At 46.8% G+C, this 17,680-nt stretch overlaps 1 protein-coding gene and 1 long non-coding RNA gene across 2 annotated transcripts; one reads left to right on the top strand and one right to left on the bottom strand.

Annotated features, from left to right (window-relative positions):
- Positions 1-12,163: 12,163 nt before the first annotated feature.
- On the bottom strand, positions 12,164-13,788 carry LOC125520118 (2'-deoxymugineic-acid 2'-dioxygenase-like). The gene is made up of 4 exons (XM_048684943.1): positions 13,500-13,788; positions 13,146-13,396; positions 12,716-13,037; positions 12,164-12,590 (listed from the first exon to the last, which is right to left on the bottom strand). Exons 1-4 carry the CDS (start codon positions 13,683-13,685, stop codon positions 12,348-12,350), a joined length of 1,002 nt encoding a protein of 333 aa, XP_048540900.1. The 5' UTR covers positions 13,686-13,788; the 3' UTR covers positions 12,164-12,347.
- A 440-nt stretch (positions 13,789-14,228) lies between these two features.
- On the top strand, positions 14,229-16,828 carry LOC125524013. Its single transcript, XR_007290508.1, has 4 exons — positions 14,229-14,357; positions 14,445-14,699; positions 14,962-15,338; positions 16,548-16,828. It is a non-coding gene; the product is annotated as an uncharacterized LOC125524013 (long non-coding RNA).
- The last annotated feature ends 852 nt before the right edge of the window (positions 16,829-17,680 follow it).

Genomic DNA, 17,680 nt, shown 5'->3' with positions numbered 1-17,680 from the left:
AAATAAGATACCAAAATGTTTGGAAAAACATCACCTGTATATCAATGTCACTTGCATTCATGAAAAAAGTGTTGGTAAGTGCCCATCCGAGTTTTAGCTCTTATGATACTACCATGAACAATAAAATCTAAAAAAATCCAAACAATTAAAAAAATGGTGGCAAAGAATGATAAATGTTTTAAGTGCTTGCCAAGTTTCATCAGGGAATGACATTCGTGGAAGTCGTGGCAAAAAAAATCTATTTTTGTTCATCATGGAATGAAATTTGTGGAAGTCATGGCAAAAAAACAATCAACACTCAAAAATAGATTGTTGTTTTTGCCACTACTTCCACGAATGTCATTCCTTGGTGAAACTTGTCAAGCACTTAAAACATTTGTCATTCTTTGCCACTAACTTTTTATTTTTATTTTTTGATTGTTTTTATATTTTAGTGTTCATGGTGGTATCATAAGATCTAAAACTCGGATGGGCACTTACCAACACTTTTGTCATGAATGCAAGTGACATTTACATACAGGTGATGTTTTTCTGAACATTTTGGTATCTTATTTCCATTTTTCTGATTTAGTTATGAAGTTTTCAATGTGACGGTCAAACGGTAAAAGGGCAAAAGCACAAGACGTCAAAGTGGGTTGGGCAAAACCACGTGTTTTCAGAAACTAGCGGCAAACCTGACGAGGGGGACACAACTAAGGGTATAAAACCAATTATCCCAATCATATATGTCACACATTTAAGAACCGACACATCATACAAATAAAACATTTAATTGATGATGTACTAGCTAGATACGTGTGCTTTGTTATGAATAAACAATATGCTTCCAGGCTCATTTGAGTTGCATGTAAAACCAACGCCATGCTTGCATATTCATGTTGTTATCATACTATAATGTTTTGTGGAACTCTTTGCGGCCCTAAAAATTATTATATGACGTCTATTTCTCTCAATTGGGTGGTCAATATCATGTCGTACCCGACCACTGATCCTATCCAGACCTAACAAAGAAATTGTGAAGTACCTTGATCTATAAGTGGCAAAATCTTAATCACAGTAACTCATTATTATTTTCCCTTCGCATGATATTTTTCTAGTGGTGATAAGTCTGTTTGTGGTGGGCATTCATTGTACTTCCTCGGTTAATTTGTTTTTAGCCGCTAAAGGTCTTTTAGCAAAGTCAATCAGCGATGATGTTAAAGAGCTTTTAGCAAATTTCCATGACTCATGCCTCATCTCCCTTTTATAGAAGTTCCATCCATCAATTAACCACGACGAGCCCCTTTCACTAACCCTAGCCGCCACCAAGGCTCCTCAAAGCTGCCACCTCGGTCCTTCTTCCCCCTCTAATCTAGTGGATCAACAACAGCGAGAGGAGTAGGGACCCGTCGTTTTTGTTTTTCTTCGGTCTTGTTCCCCCTGGGGTTTTTCTCCCTAGCGGCATCCACGAGGTGGTGGCAGCGATGACGGGTTGAAAGAAGGTCTCTTCAGCCTCTCCTTAACTTGACGCTGACAAAGGGCCTATGAGGGTATGTGTTACCATATTGTTGGATCTCTTCAAATGTTGATAGTTGGTGTGTCAATCAAGGTAAGCAGTTGGTTGGATCTAGGTAGGGCGACTTTGACCTCCTTTTCAAGTTATTTTGTGGCATGACGCGGTTTCTCTAGCCCTCCAAAGTAGTTGTGAAAGAGTGCAAGCATGCAGTGCGGGGGGTGATGCCCCTAGCGATGAATGTCTATTTCAGCCTTCACAGTCAATTATGGCAAGGGCGTTGTTAATCTAAACATAGATGGCGCATACATTATGGAGACACGCGAAGCTAGTGCTCGGATGATTCTCCGTGACAACACCAGTGGCATAATCTTCTCGACATGCAGAAACCTTTTGCACTATGCGAGCCCATTGCGAACGTAGTTAGCAACATGTCTAGAGGGGCTAAACTTTGCTTTGTAATGGTCTATACTATCCATTCATGTTGAGTTTGACTGTAAAGTTGCCTGGTCTCCATTTCAGGCACAGTCAGTAGACAGATTGGCAAACACAATATTGGTGATTGAAGTTAGGAAGCTTCTCGATGAGAGGGATAGTTCTATTGCTCATACTAATAGGAACTAAAATGTCATAAGTCAAAGATTAGCTTCTTTTGGTCGTGTTGAAGGCCATGCGACACTATGGACCAGATCAGTCCTGCTAATGTACCACAACTCTATATGGAGGATTTCCCTCCAAGTTGAGCAATGAAATCCCTTTAACCACGCAAAAAGGGTATGACAGGCGTTGGCAGGTGTCCCTTTACCATACTGCTAGTTCAACGCTATTTTCAAGCTCTAGCGTGCTTCCTACAATCAAAGGAAGAAGATGACCAATATGATTTTTAATGTAAATTTTTTGCTGGCCGTTTTGTATCTTGTTATCTTTGCAATCTATTTTTCCACCATTTTCCTTGATAATGTTCAGTTATGAGATGCCCATTGGATCTTTGTTCTAAAAAATGTCCCATTTACAGGATGATATATAATATAGTATGATGCGTAGAATATGAGACATTTTATGGTACATCAGATCTGTTTGGGCCGTCCATTTATGTGGTTGAACGGCCCAGATGAGCCAATACTACAACAGATTTTCGGTAGTATATATTGTTAGTTAGGGGCATTATAGGCAGTTCACTGTTTATCTATCTGTTTATATCAATCTCGTGGATAGGTTCATGCATGCAGGTCTACTTCCCGCCATCGTCAAGCACCCATCTCATCCAAGTGCCCTCCCGTAACGAGCAGTAGTATTACTCCCCGTGAATCTTCTCGGGAGGAACTAAACACCGCTGCTTGCCGCGTTCTTGTATGGTGTGGCCTGAGGTGAGCCGTAGTCGAAGTCGATTCGAGCATATCACCGTGACACCGCGGACTCCTGGTTCAAGGCCACATACTAGCATGGCATCAATCTCCAGCTTGACTCGCCTTGTCGTCTACTCGTCCATCAGCTCGATGAGGCCCAACGCCTTCATATAAAACATTCCTCCTCGTTACCGTCGTCCATGTCCAGCCAGCCAATAAGCGTCTACATGTCAACAGAGAACACCATGAGTCATCCGGGCTGAAGCTTAGTACGTTGCCGGGGAAGAACTGAGTGTTAGCAAGGCCCCGGCTCACATCACAGTTCTCGTCGAGGAAATTTATGTCTGCCAAAGAACGCACGAAGGAAGCGCGACACGAATACACAAGGACAAGCCGGTTGATTGAGATCTTCGAGAAACTAGCACGCATGCACATACAAAGCTAACCTCTCCAGCGAGCTGGCTGCTGGATGGATTCTTTCGAAGGGCAAGCAGGTAAACTATTAGAGTTGTGTCGAATATAGTGTACAAGGTAGGTTACAATTGGACTTGTAGTTGTATTGTGTTTAGATAGGATATGGAGTCGTGTCCAAGTAGGACACTTGTATCCTAGGCCTCTTATATATAGTGAGGATAAACACACGATGTAACCTATGCCAACATAATAGCACAGAAACGCTGGGGAAGCCGGCGGCATGTGCCGGCGTTCAGGACGACCTGGTGCGGTATTGTGACGGTGTCACGGGGAGGAGCGCCCATAGTCAGGCCCCGGTGATGTAGCCATATCGGTGAACCTCGTTAATAAATCTCGGTGTCGTGCTCGTGTGATTGCTTGGTACTCGGATGATCAACGGTATGCCTTAAATTTATTCTAACAAGTGATATCATGAGCTATGTTATTCGGAGGCTGCCGATCGTTGATTTAGAGGAATGATCGAGTCCAAGATGCAGCCGGCTATCGGCGTGATTCTTGATGAGATTGGAAGAAAGCACATCGGTGGGCGGCTCGTGCGCAGACAAGGCTGGACGTGCAGCGATGGATCAAGAGGATCGATCGGACGAGCGTGCGGCGGTTAGACGCGTGCAAGCGGCAAGTGAGACGTGGGGCGATCGATCGATCGGACGAGCGTCTCCTGCGAGCGGCGGCGGCGTAACGTGCGGCAACAGGACTTGCGATCGGGCGGACGACGCAGACGTGACTACGACCGTGCAGGCGCAGCAAGCAGATGGCTGCGTGGCCCAACATGTGTTTGCCTGTCTGTGCGTGCTGGCGGGCTGGCCCAGGCGGGGCTGTCCGAGCCGGCAGCGTGTCCAGGCGAGGCCCAGGCACGTACGCGTGGCTGGCTGCTCAGGTGCGTTGCGTACGTCCGAGATTTGTGTTTGAAAAAAGGAGGACCGAGTCCTCTGGTACGCTGCAAGGCAGCAGATCAATTGGGAAAGAAAAGAAATCCATCACGTTGGCATCCATCGAATTAGCAAGGCATTGACAAGGCAGTTGCACTAGCATCAGGAGTTGAGCACTGAAGCACATCACGTGAAGGCCAAACATGGTTGGTTGGATTTTGCTATTAGTACATGGGGTGTACCTTTTCAGGTTTTGCTCGTGTACTTGGGGCATTACAGTGGAAGCTCGGTTAATTTTTCACAGCGTTGGTCATACGAAGAATCATGATGCCAATGGGAATCGGGTTTGAGGTGAAGAAGTTCAACAGAACTGAAAACCTTGAATTATGACAGACAAGGATGAAAGATTTGTTGGCACAATGGGGATGCTTGAAGGTGTCGCGGGAAGTCAATTCAGTTAAGATGTAATTATCATGTGATGGATGGAGATACGCGGAAAACGATTTGGGAGTCTCGAGTGTGTCGTACAGTCGAACGAGTTCGGCTGGGTTGGACTGGACAGCCTGACGGATCGATTTGGATGTCAGTTGGTACAGAAGACGGCGATTATTTCAGCGACAACGACATAGGAGCGTGATGCTGATGGTGACCGACTTCTAAGCGTGGAAACACGTGGCACAGGCCCAAGGGCTTGTGTGGCTTCGACAAGGCTATGGTGCGGGGTTGATTCAAGGTGATGTACACACAGAGCTTGAAGTCGACAGGGAGCGGGGTGGATTGATTATCTACCATGGAGTCATGTTGAAGGTGGAGCTGGATTGAGGGGCTACGGTGTATAATGATCCAGAGAATCGAAGCCTATTCAGCGGAAAAAGCGAATGACACGTAGTTCGGACTGGAGCCCAGTGGTCTGATGGAAGCGTGAAACTCGTCATCGGTCGGTAATGATCGGTGGTACTCTGCAGTGGAGGTTGAGTGGTGTGGGCTCGCGACCCTTGAGACTCGACCGGGACAGCGGAGGCTCGACGCGGTAGTAGCGGCGAAGCGTGCGGTATGCACGGGACATGGAGACGGGTCAGGGCTCTGGTGGTCATACATGTGGTGAGATAACTGCGAATTTGACTCAGGATAACTCCAAGCAATGATGAAATTCTTTCAAGTTTCAGACGGGCGGTCAAGAAAGGAGCGGTGATGTTGAGTTCAGGTAACACTTATGTGTGGCACCTAATATATGAGTTGTTTATTTTCACGCAGGTCAGTGATCAGTGTGTGATGGCGTTGACTGGAGCTCTGAAAGTTGGGAGCATATACTAGAGTAAAGAAGAACTTAATTTTGTTCGAGTGTTGACAGTGATCAAGAAAAAAAGGGACTACAAGTTGCAGGTGGAATCACATGGAGTCTTTAGAGTAGCAACGGTACTCACGGGATAAACTCAAGTCCAATGCATATAGAAGTTTCACACAAGGACGAATTCAAGGTGGTGGAGAATATTCGCTAAGGTGGAGTTTGTTAGAGTTGTGTTGAATATTGTGTACAAGGTAGGTTACAGTTGGACTATGAATTGTATTGTGTTTATATAGGATGTGGAGTTGTGTCCAATTAAGAACTTGTATCCTAAGCCTCTCATATATAGCGGGGATAGACACACGATGTAACCTATGGCAACATAATAGCACAGGAACGCAGGGGAAACCGGTGGCATGTGTCGGCGTCCAGGGCGACCTGGTGCGGTATTGTAGCGGTGTCATGGGGAGGAGTGCCCATAGGCCCCAGAGATATAGCCATATCGGTGAATCTCGTCAATAAATCTTGGTGCCATGTTTGTGTGATTGCTTGGTTCTCAAATAATCAACAGTATATCTCAGAGTTATTCTAACATAAACACTACACGTGCGAATCGATTCCGCCGGCCGGAGATGCAAGAGAAACGTACACGAACCCGCTGATCTGATCTAAACATACGCACACAACGTCGGGTCTGATGAGATTAATTTAGTTAATTAGATTATCATCATTAAAGAACAAATCTACCTCTAATACGGAATTACCAATATATCGTAAAGAAAAAAAATTACCAACCAATGCTGACCATTGGATCCACTAAATACTACCCACTTTTTTGGGTAGTATGATGCATCCTAAAAAATCTCTAAAATATATGCGCTATTACTCTGTATAATTTTTTAATAGTAATAACAATCCGTTCAGATGTTGTTCATGTATATGTGCAGACACTGTGATAGTTACATTAATAAAATGGTACAGTCGGTCATAAGTCACGAAGTCTTTTCCGTGCAAAGATGTCATATCAAATTAAATTCTAGCAACCTACCTACTGCTAGCAAAAGACAATGTCTGTCCGTGTATATATACGACCGAGGAGGACCGATCAAGTGTCTATGTTTCCTCAATATAGTTCAAAAGGATCACCAGTTTTCTCTCGAATACTTACTGTTAGGAAAACACAATGCAAGAAGAAACCAATGCTACCTTGAGAATACGGGAGTAGGAGACATTCAGGAGAGAATGCTTTGTATGAGTCAGCAGATCTGTTCTTCTTATTGGGTTCCTACAGCATCAGGATCTCCGTTGACTGCCCACTGAAGCGTGTCATCATATGCAGCAAAGAGAAGAAGTCTGCGAACACCACTACCCCTATTCCCCACGACAGAATTGTATGAAAAGGGGAGCCTCGTGCACATGCCTAGTTCAGGCCTTCAAACTGTGGTAAATCAATATGTTCATTCAACGAGATCCATCAGAGCTCGTTTATGAATCATGTATGCGGCGAGCTCGGCCTGCAGGCTATAATGTGGCGAAGAGGTTTCTTGTGTCTTTCTTGTTCACTGAATCTGGCTGTACCCTTTTTTAGGGGAGTGAATCCTGCTACTGTCGAATGACGATTTCTATTTGCAATAACTAGATGGTGGAATTTAATGATGTAATTTTGCAAAAAATAAAATCTAGAAAAAAAATCTGAGAATTTGAGTAGGCCATGGTCATGAATCCTTGCTGACCTTTCGATGCTGGCAGCGAGTGTCATCCTCTTCTTGAAGGTGCCCGGTATCGTTCTCTTTTGTGAAGCCGTCGTCTTGTTTGCTCGCGGTGTCCATGATGGTAGTTTTGTGGATTTTCGTTGCCTTGTTAGTTTGGTTCGGGCTGCGTCCCACGGTGGCGAGTTTAGCCGTGTTATTTTTCTGGTTGGGCTGAGCATTTCATGTCCATCTGTACAGTCGCCATGTGTCACACCTCCCGTGTCCGTGTCATGTGTTGTACCACTCCATGTACTCACTCTTAACTTCTTTTATCAATGGAATGATATGCAAGCTTTAGGGCATCTCCAACAACTGTAACATAGGTGTTGGTAAATTTGCCACCTAGGACATAGTGATGATGTGGCATGTAATAAATGTGAAGAGAGAACAAAGTTGTATGTAAAATAACCAACAACCTTTGCACAAGCTCCAAGGTGAAATAGAAAGCAATCATATTTATTTTTTCATCATCTATTGGATAGCTTAGATACAGCCTATTGGAGTAGTTGTATGATAGCTTGTTGGTTGATGACATGAACATTTTACCAACAAAGCTAACATACAGTCTATTGGAAATGCCCTTACGTATCCCAAAAAAGAAATTAGGCCATGGCCCGGTAGACACATCTCCAACTTCATACATGAAACTCGCACGCCTCCTTGTCGGATCACACCAAGTGTTTTGAGACGTGACATCATGTCGCACCACATGATTGGAACGTGTTTGGTTGTCCACACACCGGTGGTAGGTAAGCTACATAGAAAAAAATCTTTTACTTTGCACCGTGTTTAATTACATGCATTGAGCTCACATGCAGTCTAACACGCCTCACAAAGTAGCATAGAGCATGGCCGAATCAGTGTGATCGGCATTGAGGAGGAACGGCCGAATCGATCATTTCCCCTCAGCTTGCCTCACACAGACCATGCTATGAAAAAGCTACCCTCTTTTTTTTGCGTTAAGATGCATCATCCTTTCACAGTAGTACATGCAAAAGGCCATTAAAACAAAACAAGTGACCATTATGCTTCCAAACTTCATCAACCGTCATGCATGCAATCAAACAATATGTACACATCATTTTTTAGCCCATTTTCATTGTTTCATATTTCGGCGAGCCTGCATCGTTCACCACATACAACCTCTAAAAATGCATGCAGGTAACCAAACACATTCTTGAATCTCTTCACGTGAAAATTTCATCTTAGTTGACATGATTTGTCGCAACGCCTACAAGCATCCCCGTTGTGCCAACAAATCTTTTGCTTTTGTCTGCCATAACCCAAAGCTTTTAGTTCCGTGGACTTCTTCACCTCAAACCTGGTACTCATTGACGCCATGGTTCTTTATACGGCTGACCCTGCGAAAAACTAACCAAGCTTACCACATGCGATGCCATGCAGTCCGTGTATGTCTAGCAAAGCCCAAAGTCCAGCACCCTTCCCGCGTGCAAGTAGCAAAATACCAGGTTGAAAATTGACCAAACTTGCTACTCACGGGAGCTACTCTACTCCTTGATGCTTAGCCAGAACCTCTCGTACTGCGGCCTGGCTGTTCTGCTGCACCCACGCGCACGACCCGATGCAAACTGTTGATGTCGCCCCTGCTCCCTGATGGATGCGTACCAGTGTACCATGATGGATGTGTTTTCCTTCCGCCGAATCGACCTGGCTGCCTCCGTCCACGTCGCACACGAGGACTGTCTTTTGATCCAAAACAAATCTCTGTCCGATCACTTGCCTTTCTCTAACCTGCACGATTCCAATGGCCCGCTGCTCCGAATCGAGCAGTAGCTCGTGCTGCCCGACCGCCGCCTGCACACGTCTCGCTTTGAGTCGCGCCCACCGCTGCAGTTGCACGCGCCGCACGCTTTCGAAACTTGCCGAGATCAGCCTGGATCGCTGCCGCTCCGTGATCCCCTCGTAAAGATTACAACCGCCGACACTGCTGCAGATCGCTCCTGTCAAACTCCAACGACGGTATCTTCCACCTCCACTAGATCAACACCATGCACGGCCTCAAATCAAATCTTGCTTATGATACCATTTGTGCAAAGGTTATTGGTTGATGACATAGACATTTTACCAACCACGAATAGCTTAGATACAATCTATTAGAGTAGTTGTATGATAGCTTGTTGGTTGATGACATGAAACATTTTACCAACAAAGCTAACATACAATCTATTGAAGATGCCCTTACGTATTCCCAAAACAGAAATTAGGCCATGGCCCGGTAGACACATCTCCAACTTCATACATGAAACTCGAACGCTTCCTTGTCAGATCACACCAAGTGTTTTGAGACGTGACATCATGTCGCACCACATGATTGGAACGTGTTTGGTTGTCCACACGTTGATGGTAGGTAAGCTATGTAGAAAAAAATTCTTTTACTTTGCACCGTGTTTAATTACATGCATTGAGCTCACATGCAATCTAACACGCCTCACAAAGTAGCATAGAGCATGGCTGAATCAGTGTGATCGGCAATGAGGAGGAACGGCCGAATCGATCATTTCCACTCAGCTTGCCTCACACAGATCATGCTATGAAAAAGCTACCCTTTTTTTTGTGCGTTAAGGTAGTGTTTGGTTCTTTAGTCCTAAGACTTTTTCTAGTCCCCGGGGCTTTTTAAAAAAGACTCTTAAGAAGGTGCTTCTAAGGATTTTTAGCAAAAAGTCTTAAAAAAGTTCCATCCTATTTGGTTTGCTAGGTAATTTTTCTAGTCCCAACATAAAAAAGTCTCTGAAACCAAACACCCCCTAAAATGCATCATCCTTTCACAGTACATGCAAAAGGCCATTAAAACAAAACAAGTGACCATTAATACTTCCAAACTTCATCAACCGTCATGCATGCAACCAAACAATATGTCCACGTCATTTTTTAGGCCGTTTTCATTGTTTCATATCTCAATAAGCCTGCATCGTTCACCACATACGACCTCTAAAAATACATGCAGGTAACCAAACACATCCTTGAATCTCTTCACGTGAGAGAGCCCAAAAGAATTTTCGCAAAAAAAAAAGAGAGAGCCCAAAAGAAGAAAATATCAAGTAGGAGGTGAAGCAAACTAATTTCGTTTTATTACCAGGTTACGTTGAGCAAACAGCCGGCCAGCCAGCCAGCCTACCGGCGCGTGCCTGGCTCCAAAAGAAAATCACACATGCACAGGAAGAATGTGAGCCCGGATTGGAGCTTTGTGTTTTTATCCCAAGCAACCTGTGTTGGTTGCACTATCTAAAGAAAAAATGTTTATTTACAAGAAGCGACAATAAAACTAACATCATATGTTTATGCTTCCATACAAGCAAATTTAAGCTGGAAAAAAGCAAATCATTTTGGTAACATAACTGAACAAAAAAATGTATTCATAACACAGGAGCGAGGTTGGCTCTAGGGGAAAAAAATTGCTGGCCCCGTGTCATCATACTTGGTGACACAGGCGGGTTTCCACGCGGCCACAACTAGTCTCCTCCTTTCCCAGCCACCCGTCGCCACCGTCTGTAGGTACCGCACTAGGCAAAGCCATGGGCTGTTGTAAACGGCGACGGGGCTCCTTCCCCTCCCTCGCTTCCTTTCATTCTATTCCAAATGTGCCGCCGGTCTTTCGCTTCCGTTGGGAGGTGTCGACCTGTGTGTGTGTGGCGGGGGGGGGGGGGGGGGGGGGGGGGGGGGGGGGGGGGGGGGGGGGGGGGTTGATCATGGACAGCGGGGCCTATGGCCATGTTACCTGGAGCATCACTTGGGAGCGCCCCCATGTTGGTTCCTGCCGAGATTTGGGTCATGACCTGGGTTCTGGTGGCTGTGCCAAGGGGGCTCCAGTCGCAAGTGGAACGTGTGGCCTGGAGTGTGCCGCATGTGGTGCTTCTAGGCATAGATGTGGTGTGGCCCACGCAGCAGCCACACAGTGGTGCTTAACGGCTCTGGCCTGAGGCTCCCGCTCGGGTTGGCCAAATTTCGGCCCGAGGAGGGCCGACTAGCTACCGGATGGAGGTGGTGGGTGTTGCCCCGAGCAGGATGTGGTGGAATGCGGCGGACATGCGTGTGGTGAGTGGTGTGTGTTGGTGGTGGTTTATGCGACTCTGGGAGGGGTTGCCTTGCCGTCAGATCTTTCGGCTTCGATACGGGTGATGCGTCCTTCGGGTTCGTCTGGGCCAAGGCTAGAGGGACTATGCTTGTGACATTCTCGGCGACGGGCCGTTGACAGCCACGGGACGGTGTTCCCTCCCGATTCAGGTGGTGCTGGTTGGGGACGCCGTGTGGGCACCTTCATCGTCAATCCGCCATGATTAGGTGGCTGATGTCGAGTAATGACCAGAAAGAGGCGCCTTCCTACTCTTCCTTTCGTGGTTGACGAGTTGCCAATGTGGGCAGTGGGCAGAGTCTCAGGGTCTTGGATGTCGGGGCGGCGACCCTGGTGGTAGGATGCGCATTTGGCTCTGGGGCGGAGAATGTTAAAGTGGTGTCGACTGCGTTCTTTGGCCAATGGAGATAGGCATTATGATGTTCATGGCGTGTAGTGGTTAACGTTGATGATCACATTGCCGCCGTAAACATCATAATGCCTATCTTTAGAATCTAAGAGGGTGTTTGGATCACTAGTGACTAGAGACTAGAGACTAGTAATAGTCACTTTTAGTCAGTAAACCTCCAAACACCCCTGACTAATGGATGACTAAAACTAGTGTAGTCCCTAGTCACCCCACCCCCAACTAAAAGTGACTAACGTCTCTCCTCTAATTAATTGGCAGGCCCATCCTGTTGTGGGCATAAGGGAGAGAAGAGAGATAAATGGAAGGAAGAGAGAAGAATTTAATACTGAGACATTTAATGCTGACTAGTAGTAGTCACCTTCCAAACAGGGGAGAGTATCCAAACACCCTCTAAGATCTGTGTGTCATGTTTCGATGATCTTACCCACCCATGGTAAATGATACACGGACACAAATTGAACTTGTATTCTGGAATCAAGCAGCGTCGATATAGCAGAAACGTGATTTCCACCTCACAATCACCAGTTGCTTTTCTTTTTACTCCGGCCTATGCATCATCAGCAGTACAGGCATTATTATTTCCCAGTAGCTAGATCTCCAAATCAGAATCAGATACAGGTGAACTTGAGGTCTAAAGCTTGAAGGCCTTCTCCACGCTCTCCCTCCGCGCGCCGACGGTCTTGTACACGCGCATGAACTCGTCGAAAGTGACAGTGCGGTAGCGCGGCGGGTTGCCCTCGCCGACGAGCTCCTCCGCGGGGCCGATGGGGATGTCCGCGGCCGGCATGAGGAACGTCGCCACCGACGTTCGTGCCAGCGCCCCGTTGGTCATCGCCCGGTGCTCGATGCTCTTCAGAACCCCGTTGGTCGCAATCTGCATCAACATCAAGAAATGAACTATCAGTCAGCCTGGTGATAATTTGTGTTGATCGATCGACGACCCCACATTGAAAAATGAGCAATCTGAGGCAAAGGGGGAAGTGATCAATGGATGGATGCCTCGAGCAGGTGGCCGAAGTTGACGACGAAGGCGTTGGGCACGGACTCGACGTTGATCCAGTCGCCCTTGTAGGAGACCTGGAGGCCCGGAACGGTGCTCTGGAGCAGGAGAGTGATGAGGTTCCGGTCGCAGTGGGGCGGCAGGCCCAGCGTCAGGCCCGGCGCAGGGCACGGCGGGTAGTGGTTGACGTTGATGATCACGTCGCCGCCGGTGAGGTCCCCTTCGAAGTAGTCCGGCCGGAGCCCCATGCCCTCGCACAGCAGCCGCAGCAGCTCCATCCCCACGGCCCTCGTCGGCTCCACGAACTTCTCAACCACCTCGCTGCAGCGCACTCGAGATTCAACACCAAAATTAGTCAAATCAAAAAGAAAAAATTAAATAAATAATCGGGTATCATATGATATGATTGAGTTGGCATCGTGAATTTACCGGAGCTTTTGCGGCTTGTCGGGCCAGTTGTTCTTGGTGTCGCCGACGGGCGAGCCGCAAGCGAGGCGGAGGCAGTCCCGCCAGTACTTCTCGCCACCGAGCTCGTAGGTGGTGCTGGAGAAGAGACGGTTGGGCTTGTCCGTGTCCTCCGAGTAGAAGGCCACCTTATCCTCCGCAGGGAGCCGGAAGAACTCCTCGCACGCCGCCTCCATGTCCCGTATCGCCTCCGCAGAGATGCCGTGGTTGACCACCTGCACCCATCACCGCGCGGCGGTCAGCCGGTCCGGTGCTTTGACAACGAAACATCGAGAGATGAAGTATCTAACTAAAAGGGGGCTGTGATTTCGCACTGACCTGGAAGAACCCGAGCTCCTTGCCGGCGTCGAGGACGGCGCGGCGGACCTCGTCGCGGCCGCGAGAGAGGTCGATGACCGGGAGGGAGACGGCCTGAGTGGAGGCCGGCGGGCGCTGATCGGGCGGGAAGACGAAGCAGTCCGGGAGCGTCGCGTGGGTCGGGACCGAGGAGAGGAGGTTCGCCATGGCTCTGCTCTGCTTGATCTGGAAATCTTGGGGAGACGAGACCGGTAGGTGAGCAGGTCCGGTGAGCAGGGGAGCACAGGAGCTCGGGAGAGGAGACAAATGCGAATATATCCGACATGCTTCACGGACATCCCAAAGCTTAAAGGTGTGGCCCTCTTTTTCGGCCCACGAGCCGGCCAGCCCATGCTCCACACGACGAGTCCGTTCGGACAGTACGAGTCGGATTGGTACAATACGAGACGACGGCGAAATCGCTGATTATGGCGTAACTTTCGGACGCGGAGTAACTGGTCTCGAGCTCATATGCTCTCGATATTCTGGGCGTTCGCTAATGCATAGGGATATGGGCCAATTCTTTATATAGTTCGTTTTGAAGTGCTGGTAATTGCGCACTGTGCGGGAATACGTATGTGCCAGGGCGAGGGGTGGGCCAGCTGCTTGGCGGCCGTCTCCGGATGACGGGCTGAGCCGTGGCCCAGGATCGTTTTTGTTTGTCTGATCCGTGGCTCAGATATCGCTTTCCGTCAGGGCGGCAGCCTCGAAACGAATGCAGACGCAGACTATTCTTCCCCAACGCAGCCGCCATTTTCGGTATCTGATGAGGGAGAGAGGGAGGAAGTTGGAGAACAGGCGACCAACGCTAACGGAGTTCCCTATGCAGCCAATCAGAAGGTATGATAGCGATTTTTTGCAAACTTTGCGTGCGATTTGAAGAGCGGAGCTCAGAGGGTTGGGGTTTATTTGCTTTCTGTGCCACAGATCCACGCTGATTGAGGAGGTAGGAGAGAGTCTGCTGCCGGAAGGTTCGCCGGTGGATGGTGGTGGAGGTGCTGTTTCTGGTCAACACGAGTGTGAGCGGCGATGGGCGGATCTGCATGGCATCTCTGCACCGGTGGCGATGAGCGAAGATGGGCGAATCTGCAGTATGGCAGCAGTGTGAAGGGACAAGTCGCTTCCATATTCTGAGCTCCATACGGGGAAGATGAATCCCCAGACTCCGTGTTGGAGTAAGAGGTTAGGGGAACTAAATTTAAAATTTGATCTATGCTATGAAGAATTTCAGTAAACGTATTTTCAGGCTGTTTGTGGCCGTGCAGTGTTGGCTGAATTTTTGGCATGGCAGTAATCCATAGTCTGATATGCATTAGTGTGAGGACTTATGTTTTAAGCGGTTAATCTAATCTAATTAGTCTTTATGTGAGTTAGTAGTTTGAACTGCAACTAGATGGGCAGTGTATCAATTTGGTTGATACAAATCATATATAATCCCTTTCAGGTTGAGAATTGGTGCCGCTGCTCCTAGCAGGACACCCCAAACCGCATTGTTTGTGTAAAACCCGGCTGAAAATGTTACTCCGGTGTTGGGTACTACTTTAACTTGCTGGGTGAAGCATATGAGGTGAGCCTTGGATCAAGTTCCTTGATTTCTGTCTGATCTGTGGCTTGGAAAGGTCGCTTTCCGTCAAAGGGTGGTAGGCGTGGATTGAATACAGGGCGAGTTTGTTCTTCTCTGACGCAGACATCATTTTGAAACTTCAGAAGCACGGGAGGGAGGGAGTGGAAGAACAGGCGACCAACGGCGATGGCTTTCCTGATGTTCCGGCGGTTAAGCTTTTGTGATTTGTCTCTCCTAGATCCACTTTGATTGAGGAGGTAAGCAACGGCACCAACCAGATCACTGAGATCAGATATGATAAGATGAGATGTACATGCACTGGGGTTAGATGTAGATAGATCATAGATCCATGGTCCTGTCAGCTCTTCACCAAATGCATGCACTGCTGTACCAGTAGTATTTGGTGGAATTCATGTACACTGTTACTTGTTTTCTGAGAAAAGAAGAATGAGAAATAGTACATGCCTGTTGTATCCCCTTTTTGTGTGTATAAATGTTGTCCAATTTTCAGAGGATATCTGCAGTTTGTGCCAGTTAGCTAGCTTTGTTCATATGCTTTTATTTGTTCAGTACAGGAATGCTAGTTACTTCCGCTAGCTGTTTGGTTTCAGTTTAGTTTGCACCGCCAGATGAATCTACTAATGGTGAGTAAAAACAAATAAGAAAAACACGGGACTCATCTTAATTAGGAGACACATATCATCTAGAGATTTCCTACCAGGTCCAAGTGTGTTGCGCTCTAATTGAACTCATGGTTAGGTATTGCTAACTGACCATGGAGGCCTTCTTTGTTTGCCGCTGCAGATTCCAAAACTGTGAAATAGGAAGATAGATTTCTCCAGTGCTCTCTATCTTCAGCAAATTTACTATAGGCGCACATATTGTACTGTTTCACAAATATGCCATGCCATGCTACAGTGTTTTATGATCTCTATCATTCACATGAAAATCTGTTTACTATGCATTCACGCCATATATAAGTACAAATCATGTTGCATTGGCTGGTTAACCCCTCGATCTGTTTGTCCCTGCCTGCATTTTCTCACATTGTTTGTGTATGATGAAGGCACCAAATAAGATTCTTGCAATAGTTTGTCAAAATACAGCTCTGTATAGCAGAGATAGCACCACCAGCTAAACGCCTTCTTCATAGCTCTCATCTGAATCTTTTCATTTTATTTGATGCATTTTGGACCCTATAGTTGAATGAGGCTAGAGGTGACATGTCATTTTAGAATAAATCAATTTTGACTGATAGTTGACACTGTAGTTTATGTTCTATTTGCAGTGGATTTCAAGATACGAGTCATGATAGTGTAAATTATTGCTGACTTACTGTACATTCTAGCATGCTCCTATTATAGTTTTAGAAAGCTATGATATTTACTTTCTAATTATGTTACCCACTTCTTATTAGTTTTCATCAAGTTTTCTATCTTCACCGACATGTTTCTATTTAATTTCAGTTGAGTTATTAAGAAAGCCCAAAGAATATCGTTGTGAAGATTCCGGCGTAGATGATAATTCAAACAAGTTGTGAAGCTGGTGCTGGAGAAATGTCATTGTGAAGCTCATCCTTTTGTTGTGTTTGTCAATGGTTGCTGGGACACCTTGTGTGAGGTCAAACTAATCTTCGACTTGAAACTTGGGCACCTTGCACTCTGTTTCTCAACTTACCACTGTTGAGCAATGCTTAATGTACTCATCTCTTTAAATATAGAGCAGTGCTACCTTTTCTGAGCACGCATATGATTCTGTAGCTATATGAGGTTGTCAGCGTGAGTAGGCAGCTTAAATACATAGCTGCAGAATTTATGGGACGGATGTTAAATTGTGCAGCAACAAGATTTGCGTTTGAGTTTGCCTGAATCAGATGGGGGCGGCGGCTGGCGAGAATCTTGCGTGGAGCGTGGGAGGTGGGGCACTAAATGGGGCGAGTCAGACAGTCGCCGTTAGAGTACGACGTCTGAGCCGTGGACCAGAACATGTCGACGCTTCTGAGCCTTCACGTGTCCAGCGGCGGGCGTCACATTAATTAGGATGGTGCTGTGGGCCAGGAACTGAAATAAGGACGAACATACTAGTTGAAATACACTGCCAGATACATGGGCAAGTGCGAATCTGGAGGCAAACGAGCGATGGGGATAGCGAGTGCATCTGAGCTCGAGCTCAGAATAGCACTTTCGGTAACTTTCGCAAAAGTTATCAGGTCTTTTTTTATGGCGACAAGTGTCACATTTCGTAGTATATGTTATTAGTTGTCGTAATTTGAGAGTTTTAATGAAAAAATTCAACACAAAGAGAGATAAGTTGTTTTGTGTGGAAAAAAGTCCATTTTACTACCCTGAACAAAGTTGGTGGTTCACATTACCCCCTGATCTTTATTTCGGTTCCCTTTACCCCCTGAACAATCCCAAACCGGACAAAAGACCCCCTTGGGTGGTTTGTCTCAACATGCAGCTGATGTGGCGCTAGTCAATGGTGGTTTTGACCTGCGGGTGGGGCCACGAGGATTAACTTAAGTGAAACAGGAAATTAGCCCATGGTTAACTAGGAAATGGGACCCGCTTGGCAGTGACTCAGGGGGCGCTCGGTGAGG

The sequence above is a fragment of the Triticum urartu genome, chromosome 7 (genome assembly GCF_003073215.2).
Source record: "Triticum urartu cultivar G1812 chromosome 7, Tu2.1, whole genome shotgun sequence".
NCBI classification, from domain to species: domain Eukaryota; kingdom Viridiplantae; phylum Streptophyta; class Magnoliopsida; order Poales; family Poaceae; genus Triticum; species Triticum urartu.
This window is presented reverse-complemented; position numbering and strand designations above follow the sequence as displayed.